Here is an 18,732-nt window from a genome sequence, read left to right as displayed (position 1 = left end):
TATATATATATATATATATATAAAATAGTATTTTTCTTGCCTTATGTTTTAGTAAATTACTTTATTGGCCAATTTATTACTTTATCTCAAATTTAGACTTTATAAAAATGTGTACTTTTTTTATGCAATATATCCTAAACTGTATTTTTCCTAACCTATTTTCAACCAGTTAGATTTTTGCTTATTATAAAAAGCTAAACAAAAGAAGAAAAATAACTTATAAACTTCAGTGATGATGATGATGATAATAATTAAAATATGCATAATATCATGCATGCAATTTTGCTAAGAATATTTAGATATTTTACTGGAAATCAAATTCTTTTTGCAGTTTGTTGGCTTTATGGGGATATTAGAATACAATAAAAGCATCAACATTAAATTAGTGTAATGAAAAGAAATGACCCTAACAGTCTGAAGTGAAACCAGTTATAAATCAAGTATGTGTGATTGCATGAGCATTCATGCATGTTAAACTCACTGAGTACGGCCAGCTCAGCAGTGATGGTGATTTTGCTGTTGCTGACAGTGCAGGTGTACTGGCCGCTGTCATTGAGGGAGGCGTTACTGATCTTTAGAGAGCCATCAGATAACTGACTCATCCTTGGGTTGGCTATAAGTGCGCCCCAGGACTCACCCTCCCTGTGAACACACAAAATATTCATTTTAGCCCGTTTAAATGGAAGCAATGTGCGATATTACAAGAACACCGATATTTAGAAATGCTGACTACTGAGTGTGATTCTGCCCGTGTGCCCTAATGGACTCCCAACAAAGCAGCTTCCCCCCAACAATATCAGGACAGCTGGCTAGAGCAGTTCTGGCATGTGAGGAAGGGACACCCCACAGGATCGAGTCTGTCTTACCATGTGACATTGGGCCGAGGAGAGCCAAAGGTCTCGCAAGCCAGATCAATCGTCTGTCCCTCTGCCACAGAGTACATGAGTACATCTTCTGTCAAAATCTGGGGAGGCAGTTCTAGAGAAACAAAAAAACACACAAATCTATGATATTGTAGTCCCTGAATGCTGCCTTAGCAATCACCACAAAAAAAAACAGCTTTTTTTTAGAGCTGCTTTCGAAAATTAATTTACCTATAACATAGACGTAAGCATTGATGAGGATGGATCCGTGCTTATTGGCAGCTTTGCACTGATACACCGCAGTGTCACTGAGTTCCACATTCTTCAGAGTGAGAACACCATGTTTCAAACTGCGACGGGGCTCTGGGTCAGTATCTATGCAAAAAAGACACCTCAGTACATCAAGACTATACCAATGTCTCTCATGTCTCACCCGAACAGATAAAGATTGTTTAACATATACAAACAAAATATACATTAAGACAGGGATTCCCAAACTTTTTTGTCAGCTGAACCTCTTTAATCTAAAATATTTATTTTAAGTACCCCCTGAGATTTTACGACATTTACGACAAATATATTTTAATGACAACATTTCGGTCAACCAAGCTGACAGCCTATTGTAATTTCATACAACAATTGATTTGGGTGTGCAAGTTTTTTTTTTTTTCAAGTATTTTTAAGTTAATATTTCAACCATTTAGCAACACATTTGCATAGTATTTCATATTCTTTTAGTGTTTGTGATGGATTTTTAAATTAATCATAACTAACATTTATTTTCCTTGCAGGATAACATTTATATGCTTTTGAAACCTAAATGTTTCCAAACACTTTGGTCAAAGTCAGTAGGTGTGTTTGAATCATCTCCGAATATAACAAGAGGGGAAATTAAACTAGAAAGGTATCTAAATTTATAAACTCATGATTTTGAGTAATCAAGAAATCCAGAGTTTGCTTCTGCCTAGTAACAGAAGGGTTTGCTGGATTATACATATGATGAACCAATCATATTGTAGGAAAATGATGTAATGAATCATGTCACCTTTGCCATGCTCTTATTCTATAAAAACTGCTGTACAGTATTTTTGTGCTGGTGGGATTCTCTCTGAAATTGGTCTGAGATCCTCAAGCTGTGATTAAAGCATATTCGAAGGCATTGTCTGGAGTCAGTTTGATTATTGCTCCGCAGCAGCTTAGTGGAACACTAAAGACTTTATTCCCAAGTGATAGTGTTCAAAAAGGAACGAGACGTCGTTTGACTCAGTGTGAGACTCTTAGAGTAGAGTCGAGTCAGAGTAGTTACACTTATGTGTCAACCAACACGGTCAGAGGGGAAGTCACCCGAGTATAATTTTGCAGGTGTCAGGGACACTTGGTAAAACTTAAGTCAGGTGCATACAGAAAAAAACTATCACGTTATATTTAGATTTTTTATTTTATAATTATTTATTTAAACTTTTATGATTTTATTAATTCGAACCCCCGCAGTTTAAGAAACCCTGCATTAAGACATGGAATGTTTCCTGACTGAGTCAGTTACCAGTAAGAAGATTGCCATTGATGCTCCAGGTGACCTCAGGGCTGGGAATGCCGTCAGCCTTACATTCCAGTTTGACCGTCTCTCCCGGGGCGTATAGCTGGCTCTTTGGTTCTTTCGTCCAATATGGGGCAGCTAGACCACCACAAAACAAACAACTAATCATGAAAGGTCTCTGGCAACAATTGTACAACTTTCCAGAAGGGATGCAAAGTAGGCAATAAGCTTTTATTAAGCAATTATACACCAATCATGCAAGGCTAACAATGTAAATCCTGACTGAGATTGTTTCTTTTTCGTCAGCAAAGTGTAATTTTAAGTTATTTTTAGTCATCTTCCCAATTATCTCCTCAAGTTCACACCCCACATCTAAATCTGCAGAGGAAGTGATCTGCCAGTGTGAAGCATACAGTACCTTCCACAGTGATGCTGTAGGTGTGAGAGATCATGCCTTGCAGATTTGTGGCGGTACATTGGTACTCGCCACCGTCAGACTCTGAGATATTCTTAAAGCGCAGAACTCTGTTATAACTGTCAGTGGAGGTGCGTGACTCAGACAGAACTCCATCTTTCCTGATCCACTGGATACTGGGAGCCGGCCTAATGAGGGAAAGAACAGGATGCAAACAAACAGAACACTTTTGAAGTACACTTTTTAAGTAAGTGAAAACTCTGAAAGACACACAGCCATATCAGGTTTGACTTACAGGCCCTGAACAATGCATTCCAGCTCTAGGTCTTGGCCACTGAGCACCAGGTAGGAGCTGCGGGAGCCAGTGGGTTGCATCATTTGTGGCCTTCTGTTGCGCACCACTGAGTTAGCTACAGACACAGACAAAGACAGAATTATTGAGGGAAATGAGGAGAGAGAGAGCATGGTAAACAATCACAGCTGCAGTAAGTGGGTGTTCACACAGGACTAAAGCTGGGCAAAACAGCTAAAACAATATCCCCAATGGATGGATTGATAGATATTAGATTGATTACGATAGACAGACATGCATACACACATAAATACATACATAGTCCATCCCTACAAAGGCACCCCATCAGTGTTTTTTTTTACATTTTTAGTCTATGTACAGAAGAACATCTTTGGTTGCTGAATCGAGTCTCGCTGTTTGTCAGTATTTTGCACCATTGGCATTGAATCTTAGACACTGTGTTATGTATGTTAAAAAATAGCTCAATGTTAAAAAAGTCGTGCTCTTTTCTACTGTTCAGCTCAAAAGTTTTATAAAATAGCTCTGGTTTGCCAAGGACAGTCAGCATCCACTCTGCCTTGATACTTACAGGGGACAACAGTGAGTTTGATGGGCTCTTTGAGCTGGATGATGAATGCGCTGAGGAACTGAGTGTTGCAGGTGTAGTCATCTCGGCTGTCTGCCGTAGTCACATGAGAGAAGTACAAGTTTCCATCGCGACCCTGAATCACACGCTCGTTTTGCTGAATGTGCCGCAGCCCTAAGAGAAAAAGTTTCATGTACTGCATATAGATATTGCTGAGATGTTGTTCATGTTTAACACGGATAAACCAGGATAAAAACAGACTAACTTTTGTCCATCCAGTGGATGACCGGGGCCACGGTGCTGTTAGGAGGATTACAGGGAAGCACCACACTCTCTCCTTCCTCAACTTTCTTTGACACCTTCTTCTCCTTCTGTAGAGTGGGAGTGTCTGCGAGAGAGAATGAATTAAAATTACATTCAAAAGTTTGGGGTCGGTAAAAATGTCTAAAGTTTTTTAAAGAAGTCTTATGCTCAACAAGGCTGGATTTATTTGATTAAAAAATAAAAAATGTTAAATAACTTTTCTATTTTAATTCTATTTCTATCTTCAGTGCCACATGATCTTTCAGAAATCATTCTAATATGCTGATTTGGTGCTCAAGAAATATTTCTTATTATTGTCAATATTGAAAAAAAGTTGTGCTGTGTAATATTGTTGTGGAAACCGTGATTTTTTTATGAAAAGAAAGTTCATTTATTTGAAGCAGAAATCTTTTGTAAAATTATAAATGTATTTACTGTCACTTCACATCACTTTAAAGTATCCTAGCTAAAAAAAAAAAGAAATAAAAAAGTATTCATTTCTTTCAACAAAGTGACACTTACTGATTCCAAACTTTTAAATACTAGTGTAAATTAATAAAAAAATTATTAAATTCATTCTATCAAATTCATGGATGGGGAAGATTTTTAATTATTATTTACAACAATTGACCATTTAAAATACATTTTATCCTTGTGAGAAACTAGAGTATGCTAATTAGCTAGCAAGTAATTATATCCAGCACAGCTGACAAAACAAAGGAACACCAGAATGCAATTAAAAACTACAACATTATTTAGAAGATGCCTTGGCTTGAACTGATATGAAATACGTGTGTGATGGTGCACATATTAATGTGGCCAGCAGCACCAGCTGTGTGTGGAGTTCATAATACGCAGGCTATTGTTAGCCATGCTCATGCTGAGTACCCTCACTTCCTGCACATACTAATCCCAGGAGTGGTCGTCCCCGCTGACACACTTACACGACTCACACTGGTTTCTGAGGTAACTGTTGTCAGGGAAACTGGCAGAGAGGTCGGGACAGGGAGACAGGTAGATTGCTAGATAGATGTGGTGGTGTTGTTGTTGTTACAGTGAGCCACTCACAGTGTTGTGTTTGATAGTTAATTGGGAAGCAATCTGGGATTTATATTCGTTCTGGAATTCTTCGAAGCGCTTGTGTGACTGGCACACACAATGAGCTGTAATTTTCCTCTAAATGACAATTTCTGCATATGACACACAACAGGGGGCAGGGGGCTTGATTTTGGGCTGTTATCTGCTGCACGCCAGAATCTCTCAACAGAAAACTCGCCACATGTGGTGTGTCAGGGATATCAAACAGGCAATCATAAGTGTGCTGCTCTATAATGTTGTGGTAATGAGAGTGACTTACTCTCTGTGATAATACGAGCCTCTTTAGATACGGCCGTGCCGAGCTCGTTGGATGCGTAGCAGTTATATCTGCCCTGGTACTGGTGGATGGGTCCATCCTTGGCTGTCAACGAGAAGGTCCCAGAATCTCTGGACACTGAGAGGTCAGGGTCTTTAGAGGGGTCAAACTCCAAACCATCCTTCACCCAGCGGAACCTAGCAAGGATACAGATAAGAAATAAGTGTCCATAAATTAAATTACTATAGTGACATAGTATTTTTTCTCAATTAATCCCTTCTAAGATTAGTAATAAACTATCTGTAAAAAGCCTGTACTGTATACACCATTCAGCAATATTTTTCTTTATAAAAAGAAATTAAAGGGAAAGTTCATCCAAAAATGTGAATTCTATCATCATTTACTCTCCCTCAAGTTGTTCCAAACCTGTATGAATTTCTTTCTTCTGTTGAACACAAAATAAGTTATTTTGAAGAATGTTGGTAACCAAAAAGTTGGTGGTTGATGTTGATGGTCAACTCTTTGGTTACCCATATTCTTCAAAATATCCTCTGTTGAACACAAAACAAGAAAAAAATTCATATAGGTTTGGAGCAACTTAAAGTATCCCTTTAATACATCTATTCAACAAGGATGCATTACATTTTTAAAAACATTTAAAAAATCATAAAAAAAAAAAAAAAAAATTAAATAAATTCTAAAGAATTAAATAAAATGTCTACTTACAAAGTGATTATTTGCATTTTTATTTTTGAATTAATAAATTGATAAATTCTTTATTTTATTTTTAAGTGACACTCCTAGTCTTCCATGGCATATAGACATATGACTAAACTACCAGACATAAAAGCCATTAAAGTCCAATTCTTTAAAATCTTTGGTATTGGTTATGTAATTGTGGCTACAATTATTTATGAATGAATACAATGCAAAAAAAAAAGCAATATATAAAGGCTTCAACTAAACGGTTACCAAATTATGTAACTGTGTTGCTATGGATACTAACATGGGTGGGGGATTCCCAGTTGCCTCACAGGTGAGTGTGATGTCATCTGCTGAAAAGGTGGTGATAGACACTGGCTGGGCAGTGATCACAGGGGGGCTTTTCACTGCGGAGAGAGTGCATCACACTCAAAACATTCAATTACCCTGGATATTTCTGCAAACTGTGGAGTCAGCAAAGCAACACCCTTAAAATAGAAATAGACATTCCAAAAAGCTATAATAACAGCTCATTTGTTAGTTGCTTCAGACGTGGATGATGAACGCATATTAGTCACAGGAGTTGAGCAGCCTTTCCGCTGACCTGCTGTAATCACAATATTCAAAACAACTTAATGATCCGCAGCGCCACTGACTTCAGTTAAGTTTCCCGCTAAACCTCAACAATGTTCTGAAGCAAGTGCCTCTGAATCTCCTCAACACTCACTCGATTAGTTCCAGGAAACGGAATTTCGTCCATATCATTAGAAACTCCCAAAGTGAAAAGATGGAAATGAAGAGCACGGTGTAAAGCGTCCAGAGACCCGAGATGTTATCTAAGTGTCTGTTGTTTTACGGATGAGTGGCCCGTGAAAGAATTGGAGAGCAGGAAGAAAATTAGACTTGAGGAATGAATAAGAGAGGCAGACAGCGAGAGCATAAAGCATTAGTGATGTAATCTACTGACAGAGTCACTGAGGCTATTAACAAGTGCTTATACTGGACACATAACAACACTGATGTCTGGGAATGGTTACAGTGATCCCTCACTATGCAGCTTATATCCTCATCTATCTATCAATCTATCTATCTATCTATCTATATCTCTATCAATCTATAAGAAGAAGAAAAAACAGATTAAAAAAGTAAACTGTTCAAAAATGAAAGCAATCCCTGGTGATGGACCATTTTATGGGCCATTAACCATTATAACTGGGAGGCATGGCCACACCTCACCCATCTACCGAAGATAATCATTCATTTTAAAAGACTCATGCCTTAATGCACCCTCAATTAAAAAAAAAAAAAATCATTCCCACACTTCTAAATATAACAAACAAATATCTCAGCTGATCAGTTTGGGCTGTTTGCTGCAGGCTGTGTTCCGTTATTGGAATGAGTCTGGGAAATGTTAGTGGAGTAGAGTCAGTGCATGCATAGACATATGCTAGAAATACTCACAGTGTCTTATTTTGTCTGTCCATTTGGTCAGCGGGAAAAGGGAAAAAAAAAAAACTTTTTAGTTTACAGTACAGTAATGCACACCGACAGCATGCACTTATATTGTACACACACGAACACATAGAACATGCACACACATACACAAACTATTCCTATGACTATTATTCCTAAGTAAAGCTAATTACAACTACCAGCATCTAACCCTAATGAGGATTAGATGCTTTACTGTATTTGCAAGGGCATTTTTAGAGGTATAGCAAACAAGTGCACATAAACACACATTTGTTCTTCTGTCATGGTGTGAACTTTCAATTAACTTGTTTTTTTATTGATATTTTCTATTTTTATATATATATATATATATATATATATATGTATTTTTTTATATCTCTTAACCCTCACAGAAACTATTTTGCATTTTTAGATTTTCATTAAGACATTATTTGTTGTTAATATGAGGTTTTACTATCCTCGTGACAACATTTGCTTCAACAGTGAAGGCAAATCCTGACTTCCCCACCACCACCTAGATTGCATTAATCCTTTAAATAAAACAAAATGTTATGATTACACTGTTTGGAGGTGAAACAAAGAAAACACATGATGCCAGATCAGACACCTGGACTGTAGTTCAGCTGGCCAACAAGAGGCACACTAGAGATAACAAGATGCTGGCAAAGCAGAGCTAAAATAAACTCCCTCCTGATCTAGCCATTTTCTTTCCTTTGACTTCAACCACCCTTTGCAAGACTGCTTGGTACTGCAGTCCCAACAACTTAAGAAAACAAACGCGCTGAATGTCTGAAAACTGCAACATGGCAGGGAGACAGAAACAGAACGTTAGCATATGGGCCTGACTCGGTCAGACATTTTAATGTGGGTGTGTCAGGGCTCACTCCCGCCACACATTGTATTTCTCACGCGGAAAAACGCGGGGGGGTGGGGCGCTGGGGTAATGTCACTCTTGCCTGTCTTCAAAACTTGAGAGCCCTGGTGTGTTGTCGATCTCAATGATCACATCCATTGTGTCTGTTTCCCATTTAAAGGTCACTAATTGAAGTCAAGAGAAATCGTGACCTTTCATGCAGATGTAATTTTTCACTGACATCTCATTCTGGTGCATTTCTGTTTTGTTGTTTTCATAATCTAGTCTTTTTCATCTTTTTTTGTGTGTGTGTGTGTGTGTGTGTGTGTTTGGAGGGGCGGGAAAGAGAGATGCTCTGTTACACTGATACATGACTGCAATCTTAAATTGCAGATGTACAATAATAGCAACAAACCCAGTGCTGTTAATAGATTTAGGAAGCTTGTAGAAGCTGCTGTTTTTACAGTTCCTGCTCAGGTGGGTTTCAATCACTGTGCGCTTGACTGTCCTTTCCAATCAGGACTGTACTAGGCATTCAGGTCAATAGTATAATCAATTGAGCAATTAAACTCACTTATAACTGCTCATTCTGCACTTTTTATCTCACATTCACCTAACAATAAGCCATAGCAAACATTATAATTCTGCAAAAATCAATGAAAAAAACAAAACAAAAAAAACACACGTGCACACACACTCGCCATGCACTTAACATTTAATTTAATGTCAAATCCTGTACTCACATTTGGATGGGATGTTGATCATGGTGTCCCCGGGCTTTGGAGCCACAGACAGCAGGAGGAGAGGGAGGAGAGGGAGCAGGAGAGCAGCACATCGCCCCCTGCTGCCCACCTGCTGTAGTGACGTGGCAGGCATTGCACCTGCTGGCAGGCACAAACACAACGGGCTAGAAAATCTCAGATTATCCCAATCAGAGAAGAGCAGACTTCACTGTTTCTTCTTCCTGTATGTTTCTCTCAGGTCCACACACTCCTGATGCACTCTCACTGCAAGAGAAGAGGGAGAGAGAGCGTGATGAAGGGAGGGGCAGGAAGGGCAGACCCACATGCGTAGAGAAAAAACACTCAGACTTCCACATGGCCCAGGACAGAGTGAGCCAGAAGAGACAGAGTGAGCCAGAGAGAGGGGTGGAGCTGGGTGCATGTAAAAAAAAATGAAGGTGGATGATATGTTGTGAAAGTTAACCCATTACAAAAAGATGCAATGGTAACATGGTGAAGAGATAATTTCAGATGGCAATACCATGGTACAAAATGATTATTAAAATCATTTCATGTGCCATGCTATTAACTGTGCATTGTACTCCAAGGTACTTCAAACAATACCATGGTAGTCCAACAACTATGGTAGTACCATGGTACTTTTAGTTGGTTAATATTTAAATAATAATAATAATATTATTATCTGATATTGGTAGAGTAATATAATAGATTTTTCCCTTTCGACTATAGCCTGCCCTACATTAAAAATTGTATGCTTTAAATGTAGCTATCAGTTATAAAATTAACATATTCTGCATCAGCTAAAACTTCTATATCAAGGCACTTAAATATATAGTGTGGCCACTTATGTCTGAAAGACTTAATTGAAAACAGAATACAATACATTCCATTGAAATAAATACTAGACATCATTTTATAGATGAACTGAGCATCAGTAGTAGCACATGGCAAAATGTCCTTATCTCAAGCACAGATCAATTGTGACCTCAAAGCCATTTACTCAATGAATTTCCTCAGCAAGATCTCAGAAGATCTTAATGGTCATGGCATTAATGGATAATGATGAATGGAGGCCGGTGCAAGCAAAAAGATGAATATGAAACATTGTCTGGGTCTTTTTGAGGAGCCCTTTTTAATGGAAAAGATATGCATCTATTAGAGCAGCTATCGCTCACGCCACAGGCTTATGAGCTACGCTGCAGGAGGAGTTCTCCATCTGTACCTGGGCTTGCCAAATGACACCACAAAGACCTGCGTGTGCAGCTCCATTTATCAGCACTATCACTGGATCAAGCAATCTTTTTTTATTCACTTGCCTTGATCACAATACAGTACAAAAAGGAGCTCCCCAAGGACTTGTGATAAAAACCTCAGGCAGAGAATGGGGATGAAAATAAAAAGCGAGAGGTGGATATTTTTGTTGGCTCGGGAAGAGCGTGTCTGACAGCAGCTGGCAGCTATGCATATCTTTAGCTGGGCACCGCTGTACCCTACTGGTGCCAAACCCTGGAGCTGAGTGACCTTGGAGCAGAAGGAAAGGTTGAAGGAGGAGTAAAGCACAAGGCTTAGACTAGCATGAATTTCCAAGAGGTTTCGGGAAGGTCTATGGTGGTTTGGTGCTGGTAGTACTGGCAGAAAAGCACCACAGGGCTGGATCACAGTCTCACAAGGCCCCTGAGAAAAACCTCTTTGGAGGTCGCCAGACACGCCACCCTGGCTCTTTCCAGCTACCTCTGCTGCCCCTAGTGGCAGACCCTTTAACATGCATAAAACAAAAAATCCCAAGGAGGGCTTGCTGCATCCTGCGGTGGACATCCAAACCCACCCTCATCCAAGTGTGATGTAAGAAGCCACGCCCGTGTCCAATACGTCACCTTGTGACTCCCATCCCGCCCCAGAAACCCGATTTGTTTTATGTAGGTTTCCGATTGAAAGTGTAAGGGTAGGTTTTGAGTGTGTTTCAGTGCGGTCTGTCATAAAAAGAGAAATATAAGTAGTAAATGAAAAAGAGTTAGGCATGAAGGTTTAAGGGTCCTTGCACACTGAGTCCGAAATTTTCGTATAAGTTTTTTCATATTCGTCATTCGGTGACTGTGAATTGTCAAAACAACTCTCAAAATGCTTGCTACGGATGCGAAAAACGCAGAAAATCGAACCCAATCCAAATTTTTTAGAACGGAAGCAGTGTGTAAATGTGATTGACACAACGAGAGGTCGTATTTATTTTTTAATGTGTGAAAATTTCGGACGAGAATTTCGGACTCGGTGTGCAAGGACCTTAAGTCTTTGCTTCTTAAGTCTTTGCTACTCGATGCTTCTTCCTGTTTCACAGTTAATGAGGAAGCACAATTTTTCCCCCCAAACCACTTCACCAGTAATCCAGCACTGCAGCTAATTTCATTGCTTAAGGTTACAGTGATGGGTAGGTTTAGGGATCACTGTTTGGTGTAGGCAATCAGCACTGTGATTGACATGACCAATAAAATCTTAAGAATCGGCTGCAGGGCGGAGTTCCCACTGAACTGGTTTGACATATATGGACATGGGCGTGGCTTCTGATGTCACACATGGCTGTGGGCCGGGTTAGATGTTTAATGTAGGCTGTGGTGAAACGCTTCTCGAAAATCTATACTATTTTGTAAAAAAATAATAAAATACAACAAAAAATGATTAAAAATGTGCGGTCACAAAAATGTCAGCAAAATTTCGCAAAAAAAAGACCATTACTCATGGTCACGTTTATCGATGTTTGAAACACACAGAAGTCACTTTTAAACTAACTACTGTATTTTCCAGAAAATAAGTCGCACTGGGTCACAATTGCATTTTTAAAAGAAAAAAACATAGATCAGTTGTATCTGCATAAGTCACATTCTATTATAACATTTAGAAATTATGTTAACCCCCTAAAAAAACTGGTAAATAAAACAAAACTTTTACAAACATTATAAACAATCATAATCATAATCACTCAACAAATCCTTTAAAGGAGAACTCCGGTCAATTTTAACATTGAGCTCATTTTTTTGTAAATTTGGAGTGCTGTCAGTACAGAGAACAACGACAAAAATCGGTGTTATCCTACACAGTGTTATCCTCTTTTTAAAATTTGCACCCTGTTGACTTAAATGGGGCAAGTTTTAAACCTGCTTTTAGCCTCTTAAGATCCTTGATGTGTCATTACAAGTGCACAGCCAATGTGAGTGATTCCTTCAGAGTAAACACGGTGAATCTGACTGGAGTAGATGTGAAAGATATGAATAAAAATGATAATTCAGCCAGCGCACATACCTGTATTTACTTCCTGTTTTCGGGCAAAGTCCACAGTAGTCGATTGTGGAGTTCACGCGCGTGATCATAGGTACTAAACCTATGCGCGTGAACTCAACAATCGACTACTGTGGACTTTGACCTCTGAAGGAATCACTCACATTGGCTGTGCACTTGTAATGACACATCAAGGATGTTAAGAGGCTAAAAGCAGGTTTAAAACTTGCCCCATTGAAGTCAACAGGGTGCAAATTTTAAAAAGAGGATAACACTGTGTAGGCAACACCGATTTTTGTCGTTGTTCTCTGTACTGACAGCACTCCAAATTTACAAAAAAATTAGCTCAATGTTAAAAATTGACCGGAGTTCTCCTTCCCAGATAGCAATGAGTCGGCGGACCACCGTCGGTGCTCCGGCGGCAGTAGAAGCGGCAGAATGGCGACATCGCAAACACGTTGGACGGCGCACCGCCGGCGGCAGCCGCTTTTTAAAAGCGGCAGCCGCCTTCCTACCGCCTTCGTTCCGCGGCCGGCCCGCGGGCCAACCACTATTCCGCCGCCTTTATATTGAAGGCGACCCTTCCGCGGCCCGCCGGAGGCAAGCGCTATTTTCCAGCGATCTGCCGCCGCTTATTCTGGCTATATATATATATATATATTTAATATTTATAGCATGCAGTTTATCAAGAATAATGATTGCTCAAACCAGACAAATATCCACTTGGCATTTTTATTCCACATTTCAAAGTACAGTAACTGTCATTTAAACAAGATGTGTCAGATCACTGAAACATAACAGAAAAATAAATAAATAAATATACTAACATGCAGGTTTCTAATTAAATTTTGGTAAAAAAGAACAACAAAAAACAGCCTTACAAGCAAATTACAACTCTTACAATAATTGTTCATATAAAGAGGACAGCTCTAGGGTGAAAAAAATTACCAGTAAACATTATGACAAGTAAAGAGAATACTTGAAAATAATGTGCAGCATACCAAATAAAATAAATAAAAGTATGACATCACATTTACAAGCCATTTCTAACAATAGGATAAGTGGCAGTAATTTATAGTAAAGCTCTGGAGTAGAATAGACCATTACCGGTATAACTGCAATGCTGACCTGTGGCACAAGGACTAATATTTGAAAAAAGAAAATAAAAGTATTTTGCACAGTTAGTGAGTATAGCGTGACACTTCTGACTTCTTTAGGGGTCTTGATGTTACTGACTGCAAGATTAAGAAAGGATTCCAGTTGTCAGTGATTCTGGGGTGTCAGTAGTCAGCCTGGTGCCTTTTTCTGCCTTCACGGTCAGATGCTCCTTTCAGGTAACGCGAAACGTTAACCTAGACTGCTTCATCAGTGGCATCCTGGGTTGCCGGGTTCTTCCTGATGGCTAATTTAGAAAATACAGATCTATCATTTCATTTGAATTGCTTGAGGCCATACACATCTACTTAAATATAATAAAAAATATATCCAACTTACTTTGAACAATGATCTTCAGGAACATGTCTCTAAAACATGCTTTATCCCCGACACCAAGCTGAAAATCCAAAAAAGTGTTACAAATTACATTTCTCTGAAGCTTCTCATAAATAAATAAAAAATGTGAAAGGCTAAGGATTCAGACTGTAATATATGCAGTATACAATCTTAAATTTTACTTTTTAGATTACTCTATGGCGTTATAATCAGCAAACTTACAAATTGTTCCTGGAGCTTTTTATCCTGCTTCAAACTGTTGTCAAGACACGGCAAATCTTCCTGGGTGTGTAGGGGGAGTAACAGATCCCCTGACAGGGATAACTCCAACAGACACAACATCACCAAATTCTGCAAGACGTCACAGCATAAGGGTCTGATCTGCACCTACAGGGTTTCCCAGAATAAAATAGTCAGTCCTGGTCCCTCAATTACTAAACTATGACATTTATATCTAGATCTACTACATGTACAGGTAGCCCCAGTGGGAATTAAACCAACAACCACAAGTGCTGTTTGCAAGTTGTACCTGATTGCCCAGTGCAAGCAAACATCTTCAACATTGTTTGTTGAACTTGCTTCACCTGCTCTTGAAGTAAGCCGCTGTCATCCGAAGCTACAAAATGAAAGGCATATGGTAATTTTGGACTTACATCACACACAAAAAAGTACAATTTAAGAAACAGTGCAAATTCTCACCTGCTCGTGCAATGCTTTCCCTCAGGGCCTGGTTCTACATTTAAAAAATAAAATAAAAAACAACTAAAGGCACTATTTTCAATACTGTTAAAACACTGGACATTAAAACATAGGGCTAGAATATACCTTCACAGCTGAAAACTTCATGCTTGACACGAGATGCCATTGGAGTACAAGGGCCAACAATAGATCAATGACTTTCTCCCTCCTATTGACAATCATTGACATGTAAAAATATGTTTGAAGTTAGTGCATACATTTAATGAATTGGACTTAAATGTAACACTTAGTTAAGCGCAACGTATTACATATCTCCAGAGTTTTCACCCATATGCTGCCAGGGTAAATTTGCTGCCGGGGGTGTAAAGCTTAGTACTTGATGAGCTGGGGGAGCAAACATAACATCTTTCATTTCAATGCAGAGTATTGCATATTCAGTAACGAAACAATAATTGAACTGTGCAAAGCTAATGGAATGTACAACACACCTCAACACCTTTCATCCAGAAACTGCTGCAGCGAATCCCATCAAGTGTCCTAGTGAAAAACAGATTATGATAAAAGGATTCATCATCTTAAAGTCAGCATGAATTTTTTTTTACAATTTGTATTTTTATATGTACTATTGTAGTGTTTATGTAAATGATTCATCTGTGCACTTCATTTTTTTTTTATTCATGTACCCTTATAATCTTTAATCAAATACATTACCCTTCCCTCCCCCCTCGAAACAACTTCTCTTCCAGTCATGTGCAATGGCGTGAGGGCGTGGCAACTTCCCTCAAACCATTAGTCTGCTATGAGCAGAGATGGAGGTGAGGAGAGCTAGAGTAAAACCCTGCTCCTCTATTCAATATTCCCTTTCACTTGGAAATACATCACAACACTGGAGAAAAGTCGTTTGTAACTTCTGGTTCATGCCGACTTTAAATAGAAGCAATAGTTTCCAAGACAAAAAACTTCACAAATAACATCACTTACTTGTACTCAAACTCTTGGCGGATTCTGGATTACTGGGGAGAAACCTGGTTCTGAGGAAGAGGAAACAGAAATTTGATAATAATAATAATAATAATAATAATAATAATAATAATGAATGAAAGAGTCCGTTATCCACAATGAACAGACAAATAAATTACACAGATGAAATAAAGGAAAATCAAATGTACAAGTCAGACCCATATACCTGCTCCCTTCATGAACTTAAAATGATGTTTCTCCCAGGTGCTGTGTGGAGGTGTGCAGCGGATGGCTAAATTGTTCCCTTGTCTTTTTTGCGGAGGTTAAATGGGGGCCAATGGCACATGCCCTTCGCTAAACCACTCTTGCGGAACCACTGCAAATGGCAGATCCTCCTTGTTGATAAACTGAACAATGTGAAGCATCTAAAATAGAAGACACATTAGCATAAAGTATACTTTTTGATTCATTTTTTTCAGGCAAAATCAACAACATTAAAATGCTCACCCCTTCGAAAAAGCAGTAATTTTCACAAGTGGATCAACAGAAAACCATGTTCAGACAAACAAAATCATATAAACAACCTATATATATCGTTATTTTTGTAAGAAAACACCAAAAGTTAAACTACCGCTAAGTCTTTCTAGATGTAAAGTTTGGCTAACGTTACCTACTGTAGCTAGATACATTTCAACATGTAGCAACGTTAGAACATGCTTGAACTGTGTAAAAAAGGTGAACAGCATGTGGTAGCGAACACTGTAATCTAGACTAGCAGCATAATTATGTTTAGTTAGAAAACAACACAAGTTATACTACTATAAAAATCAGTCTTTCTTGTCGTGAAGATTTTGCTAACGTTTCCATTCCCACGTAACGTTAGGCGGCAGAATAATTGTCCGTAGTTCAGGAACTGTAACGTTAGTTAATTCGACTGACCAATACTATCTTAAACCACATGTACTCACACTTGTACAAACATACGTAACAGTTAAACATATACTTAGAAGAAGAAAAAAACTCAACGCCAGGAAGAAACCAAGTAACGTTAGCCTAGCTATGTCAGAAACATGGCGGAAACTTTGCAAACAAGACTAACTTAAGTTACTTTAGCTTGACTAGTTAGGCAAGAACAGATTTTAAGAAGAAGTACTAAAAACAATGTCAAAAATGAACATAGTAATATTGCATCACACAAAAAGGCAAAATGTACTTACTTAAAAGATCGTATATTTCCTCTCTCCAAATACTGCAACCGTGTGAGGAGCATAGAGGTGACGAGACGAGTTATCTGCTTCAGTTTTTTAGGTGCTGCCCCTCTCGACCGGTGGAGGTACTTCTCTGTTTGTGCTTTAACATTTTCTTAAACATTTGTACAGGTCGTGAAACTCGCAATTGCAAACTGCAAAGTAATCCCTTATACATGTAAAAGGTAAAATAAATTAAAAAAAATTAGCTTGTAAAAACAATGAAAGACATGACAGAGAGACAAAATATTTCTAAATATTTCACTTTATCCTTCAGGTCAAAACAGACATTTTCATGTTTCTCATAGACATTACCATGGTTGCAAATTAATAAAAAAAAATATAAAGCAAACCCAAGATTTTGGCCAAGTTGCAGATGTCTTTCATTGTTCACTGATTTCAGGCATTGGTGAAAAATCTAAATTGTTCATACCATGAATGAAATATTTATTTAAAAAAATAATCAGAATCAGAAAGATATTTATTGCCAAGTAAGTTTTAGAAAAATTAATCATTTTTGGTCTATTATTGGTACATCTCAAATTGTGCATAAATCAAAGAAATGTAAAGAATTGTCACCTTAAGTGAATAAAAGGTTCTATATATTTTACATATCTGCTATCGCTTCAGAGTTTCAAAGTAGGCTAATTTAAATGGAATCAGAGTCAAATCTGTTATAACCCCTAATGGCTTTAGAGCAACAACAAAAATTTATATAATTCACATAATAATTATAATCGCTTTAAATGTGAAAAGTAGTTAAAATGCTATCAGTTTCACTCATGGCTGGTCGATATCAAAGCGGCTTGCCGCCAGCCGGCCGCGGTTCATTTAGACGGCGGCAGCCGTCAGAGAGAATGAAGTCGGCGGCCCGGCGGCTGTTCGCCGGCGGCATCTCGCAAGAAATGGGAGTGACGTATTCGGCGGCAAACGTTTAATCTCCGCCAGCGGGGCGCACCTATAGCCGACAGCTTGGGGCCGGCGGCAAAAAGAAGCCGTGCAGATATTTTTTGCTATCTGGGTTTAAGTTTAACGGCATTCAGAACAAACAGAACTGAAAAATGAAGTATTTAAATTTAAATTTTAGTTCAGAATTCATAATAGGAATTCAAAATAGAAAAAAACGGCAAGCCTAAACGCCTAAAACTATTGGCATGTGGGAAATGCTCCATACAAATAAACTTGGGCTCATGTACCGCACAATCGGCATGAATCCAAATTTCTGTTAGTAAACATGACGAGTCTTCATTGCAGAATCTGTGCACCCGCCTTCACGATCCCAATCGCGTGAATTTCAATTCAAATTGGAACTCCACCCGTGAAAATTCGCCAAACAGTGGTAAATGTGACCGCACTTTAATTGTTTTCATGTTCTGGCTGATAACTGATAAGGGGTCAATCTAAAATTACATACTATAAAATAAATAATTTTAAATTCTACTTTAGTAGAAATTCTTACAATTTAAATTCTACATATTTTATGATGTAGCTACAAGTATGAAAAATGAATACACATTTTAAGATTTGCTAAAGATTACACCTACAAGTGTTTTTAAGATTAGCTTTTAGATGACTGCAAAGGTATTCTACATGTACAAACTGTGGAAATGACAATGCACAATTAAATATTGGATATATATCAGCCAATATTTGTATATCAACTGAAATTAAAAACTGATATGTTAGCAATAATATCATACATTTTTTATGTTGGTGAAAATTTCTTGGTTGAAAATCTTGCTGTTTAAACTAGTTAAGAAACCTAACCCAAACATTCCAGCATCCAAAATACAGGATACCGTGTTGGTCTTTTAAACCAAGAAAAACAAAGGTAGGAGAACTGAAGACCCACATAATGTTACTTACAGGTCACATATAGAAGATCATACACATAATGTTGGTGTAGCACCTCAATCTTGGATTACGTGGCTCATTAAGCACAATCAC

At 38.3% G+C, this 18,732-nt stretch overlaps 2 protein-coding genes across 7 annotated transcripts in view; both read right to left on the bottom strand.

The window, feature by feature from the left end:
• Positions 1-18,732, bottom strand: part of l1cama (L1 cell adhesion molecule, paralog a) — a 55,287-nt gene that overhangs the window by 9,357 nt on the left and 27,198 nt on the right. For all 3 annotated transcript variants that reach the window (XM_079850126.1, XM_079850128.1, XM_079850127.1), the window contains exons 2-13: positions 9,122-9,385; positions 7,514-7,528; positions 6,357-6,459; positions 5,354-5,547; positions 3,959-4,081; positions 3,697-3,867; positions 3,111-3,225; positions 2,819-3,003; positions 2,407-2,538; positions 1,095-1,238; positions 867-978; positions 482-642 (exon numbers count right to left, since the gene is read on the bottom strand). In XM_079850126.1, coding sequence (XP_079706252.1) covers positions 482-642; positions 867-978; positions 1,095-1,238; positions 2,407-2,538; positions 2,819-3,003; positions 3,111-3,225; positions 3,697-3,867; positions 3,959-4,081; positions 5,354-5,547; positions 6,357-6,459; positions 7,514-7,528; positions 9,122-9,254 — 1,588 coding nt within the window. In that variant the 5' untranslated portion in view covers positions 9,255-9,385. The remainder of the gene's footprint in view (positions 1-481; positions 643-866; positions 979-1,094; positions 1,239-2,406; positions 2,539-2,818; positions 3,004-3,110; positions 3,226-3,696; positions 3,868-3,958; positions 4,082-5,353; positions 5,548-6,356; positions 6,460-7,513; positions 7,529-9,121; positions 9,386-18,732) is intronic.
• LOC307145639 (uncharacterized protein) lies at positions 13,107-16,836 on the bottom strand. Of its 4 annotated transcripts, none has more exons than XR_013818978.1 (11): positions 16,756-16,836; positions 15,765-15,963; positions 15,560-15,609; positions 15,067-15,115; positions 14,887-14,962; positions 14,705-14,786; positions 14,579-14,612; positions 14,409-14,495; positions 14,102-14,266; positions 13,883-13,940; positions 13,107-13,790 (listed from the first exon to the last, which is right to left on the bottom strand). XR_013818978.1 is itself a non-coding variant. In XM_079849001.1 (11 exons), the coding sequence occupies exons 5-11, from the start codon at positions 14,907-14,909 to the stop codon at positions 13,741-13,743; spliced, it is 408 nt and encodes a 135-aa protein (XP_079705127.1). In that variant the 5' UTR covers positions 14,910-14,962; positions 15,067-15,115; positions 15,560-15,609; positions 15,765-15,963; positions 16,756-16,836; the 3' UTR covers positions 13,107-13,740. The 4 variants fall into 4 exon arrangements, 1 of the variants encoding a protein (XP_079705127.1); XR_013818979.1 differs by having other exon boundaries at positions 14,906-14,962; XM_079849001.1 differs by having other exon boundaries at positions 14,102-14,230; positions 14,464-14,495.

This window comes from Squalius cephalus (genome assembly GCF_949319135.1).
Source record: "Squalius cephalus genome assembly, chromosome: 18".
Classification (NCBI taxonomy): Eukaryota; Metazoa; Chordata; class Actinopteri; order Cypriniformes; family Leuciscidae; genus Squalius; species Squalius cephalus.
This window is presented reverse-complemented; position numbering and strand designations above follow the sequence as displayed.

Coding starts and splice junctions, on each gene's coding strand:
- LOC307145639 (XM_079849001.1), bottom strand. CDS start 14,909: ATGGGTGAAAACTCTGGAGATAT. Junction 14,787..14,886: donor GGTGAAAACTCTGGAGATAT/GTAATACGTTGC, acceptor GATTGTCAATAG/GAGGGAGAAAGTCATTGATC. Junction 14,496..14,578: donor GGAAAGCATTGCACGAGCAG/GTGAGAATTTGC, acceptor TTCATTTTGTAG/CTTCGGATGACAGCGGCTTA.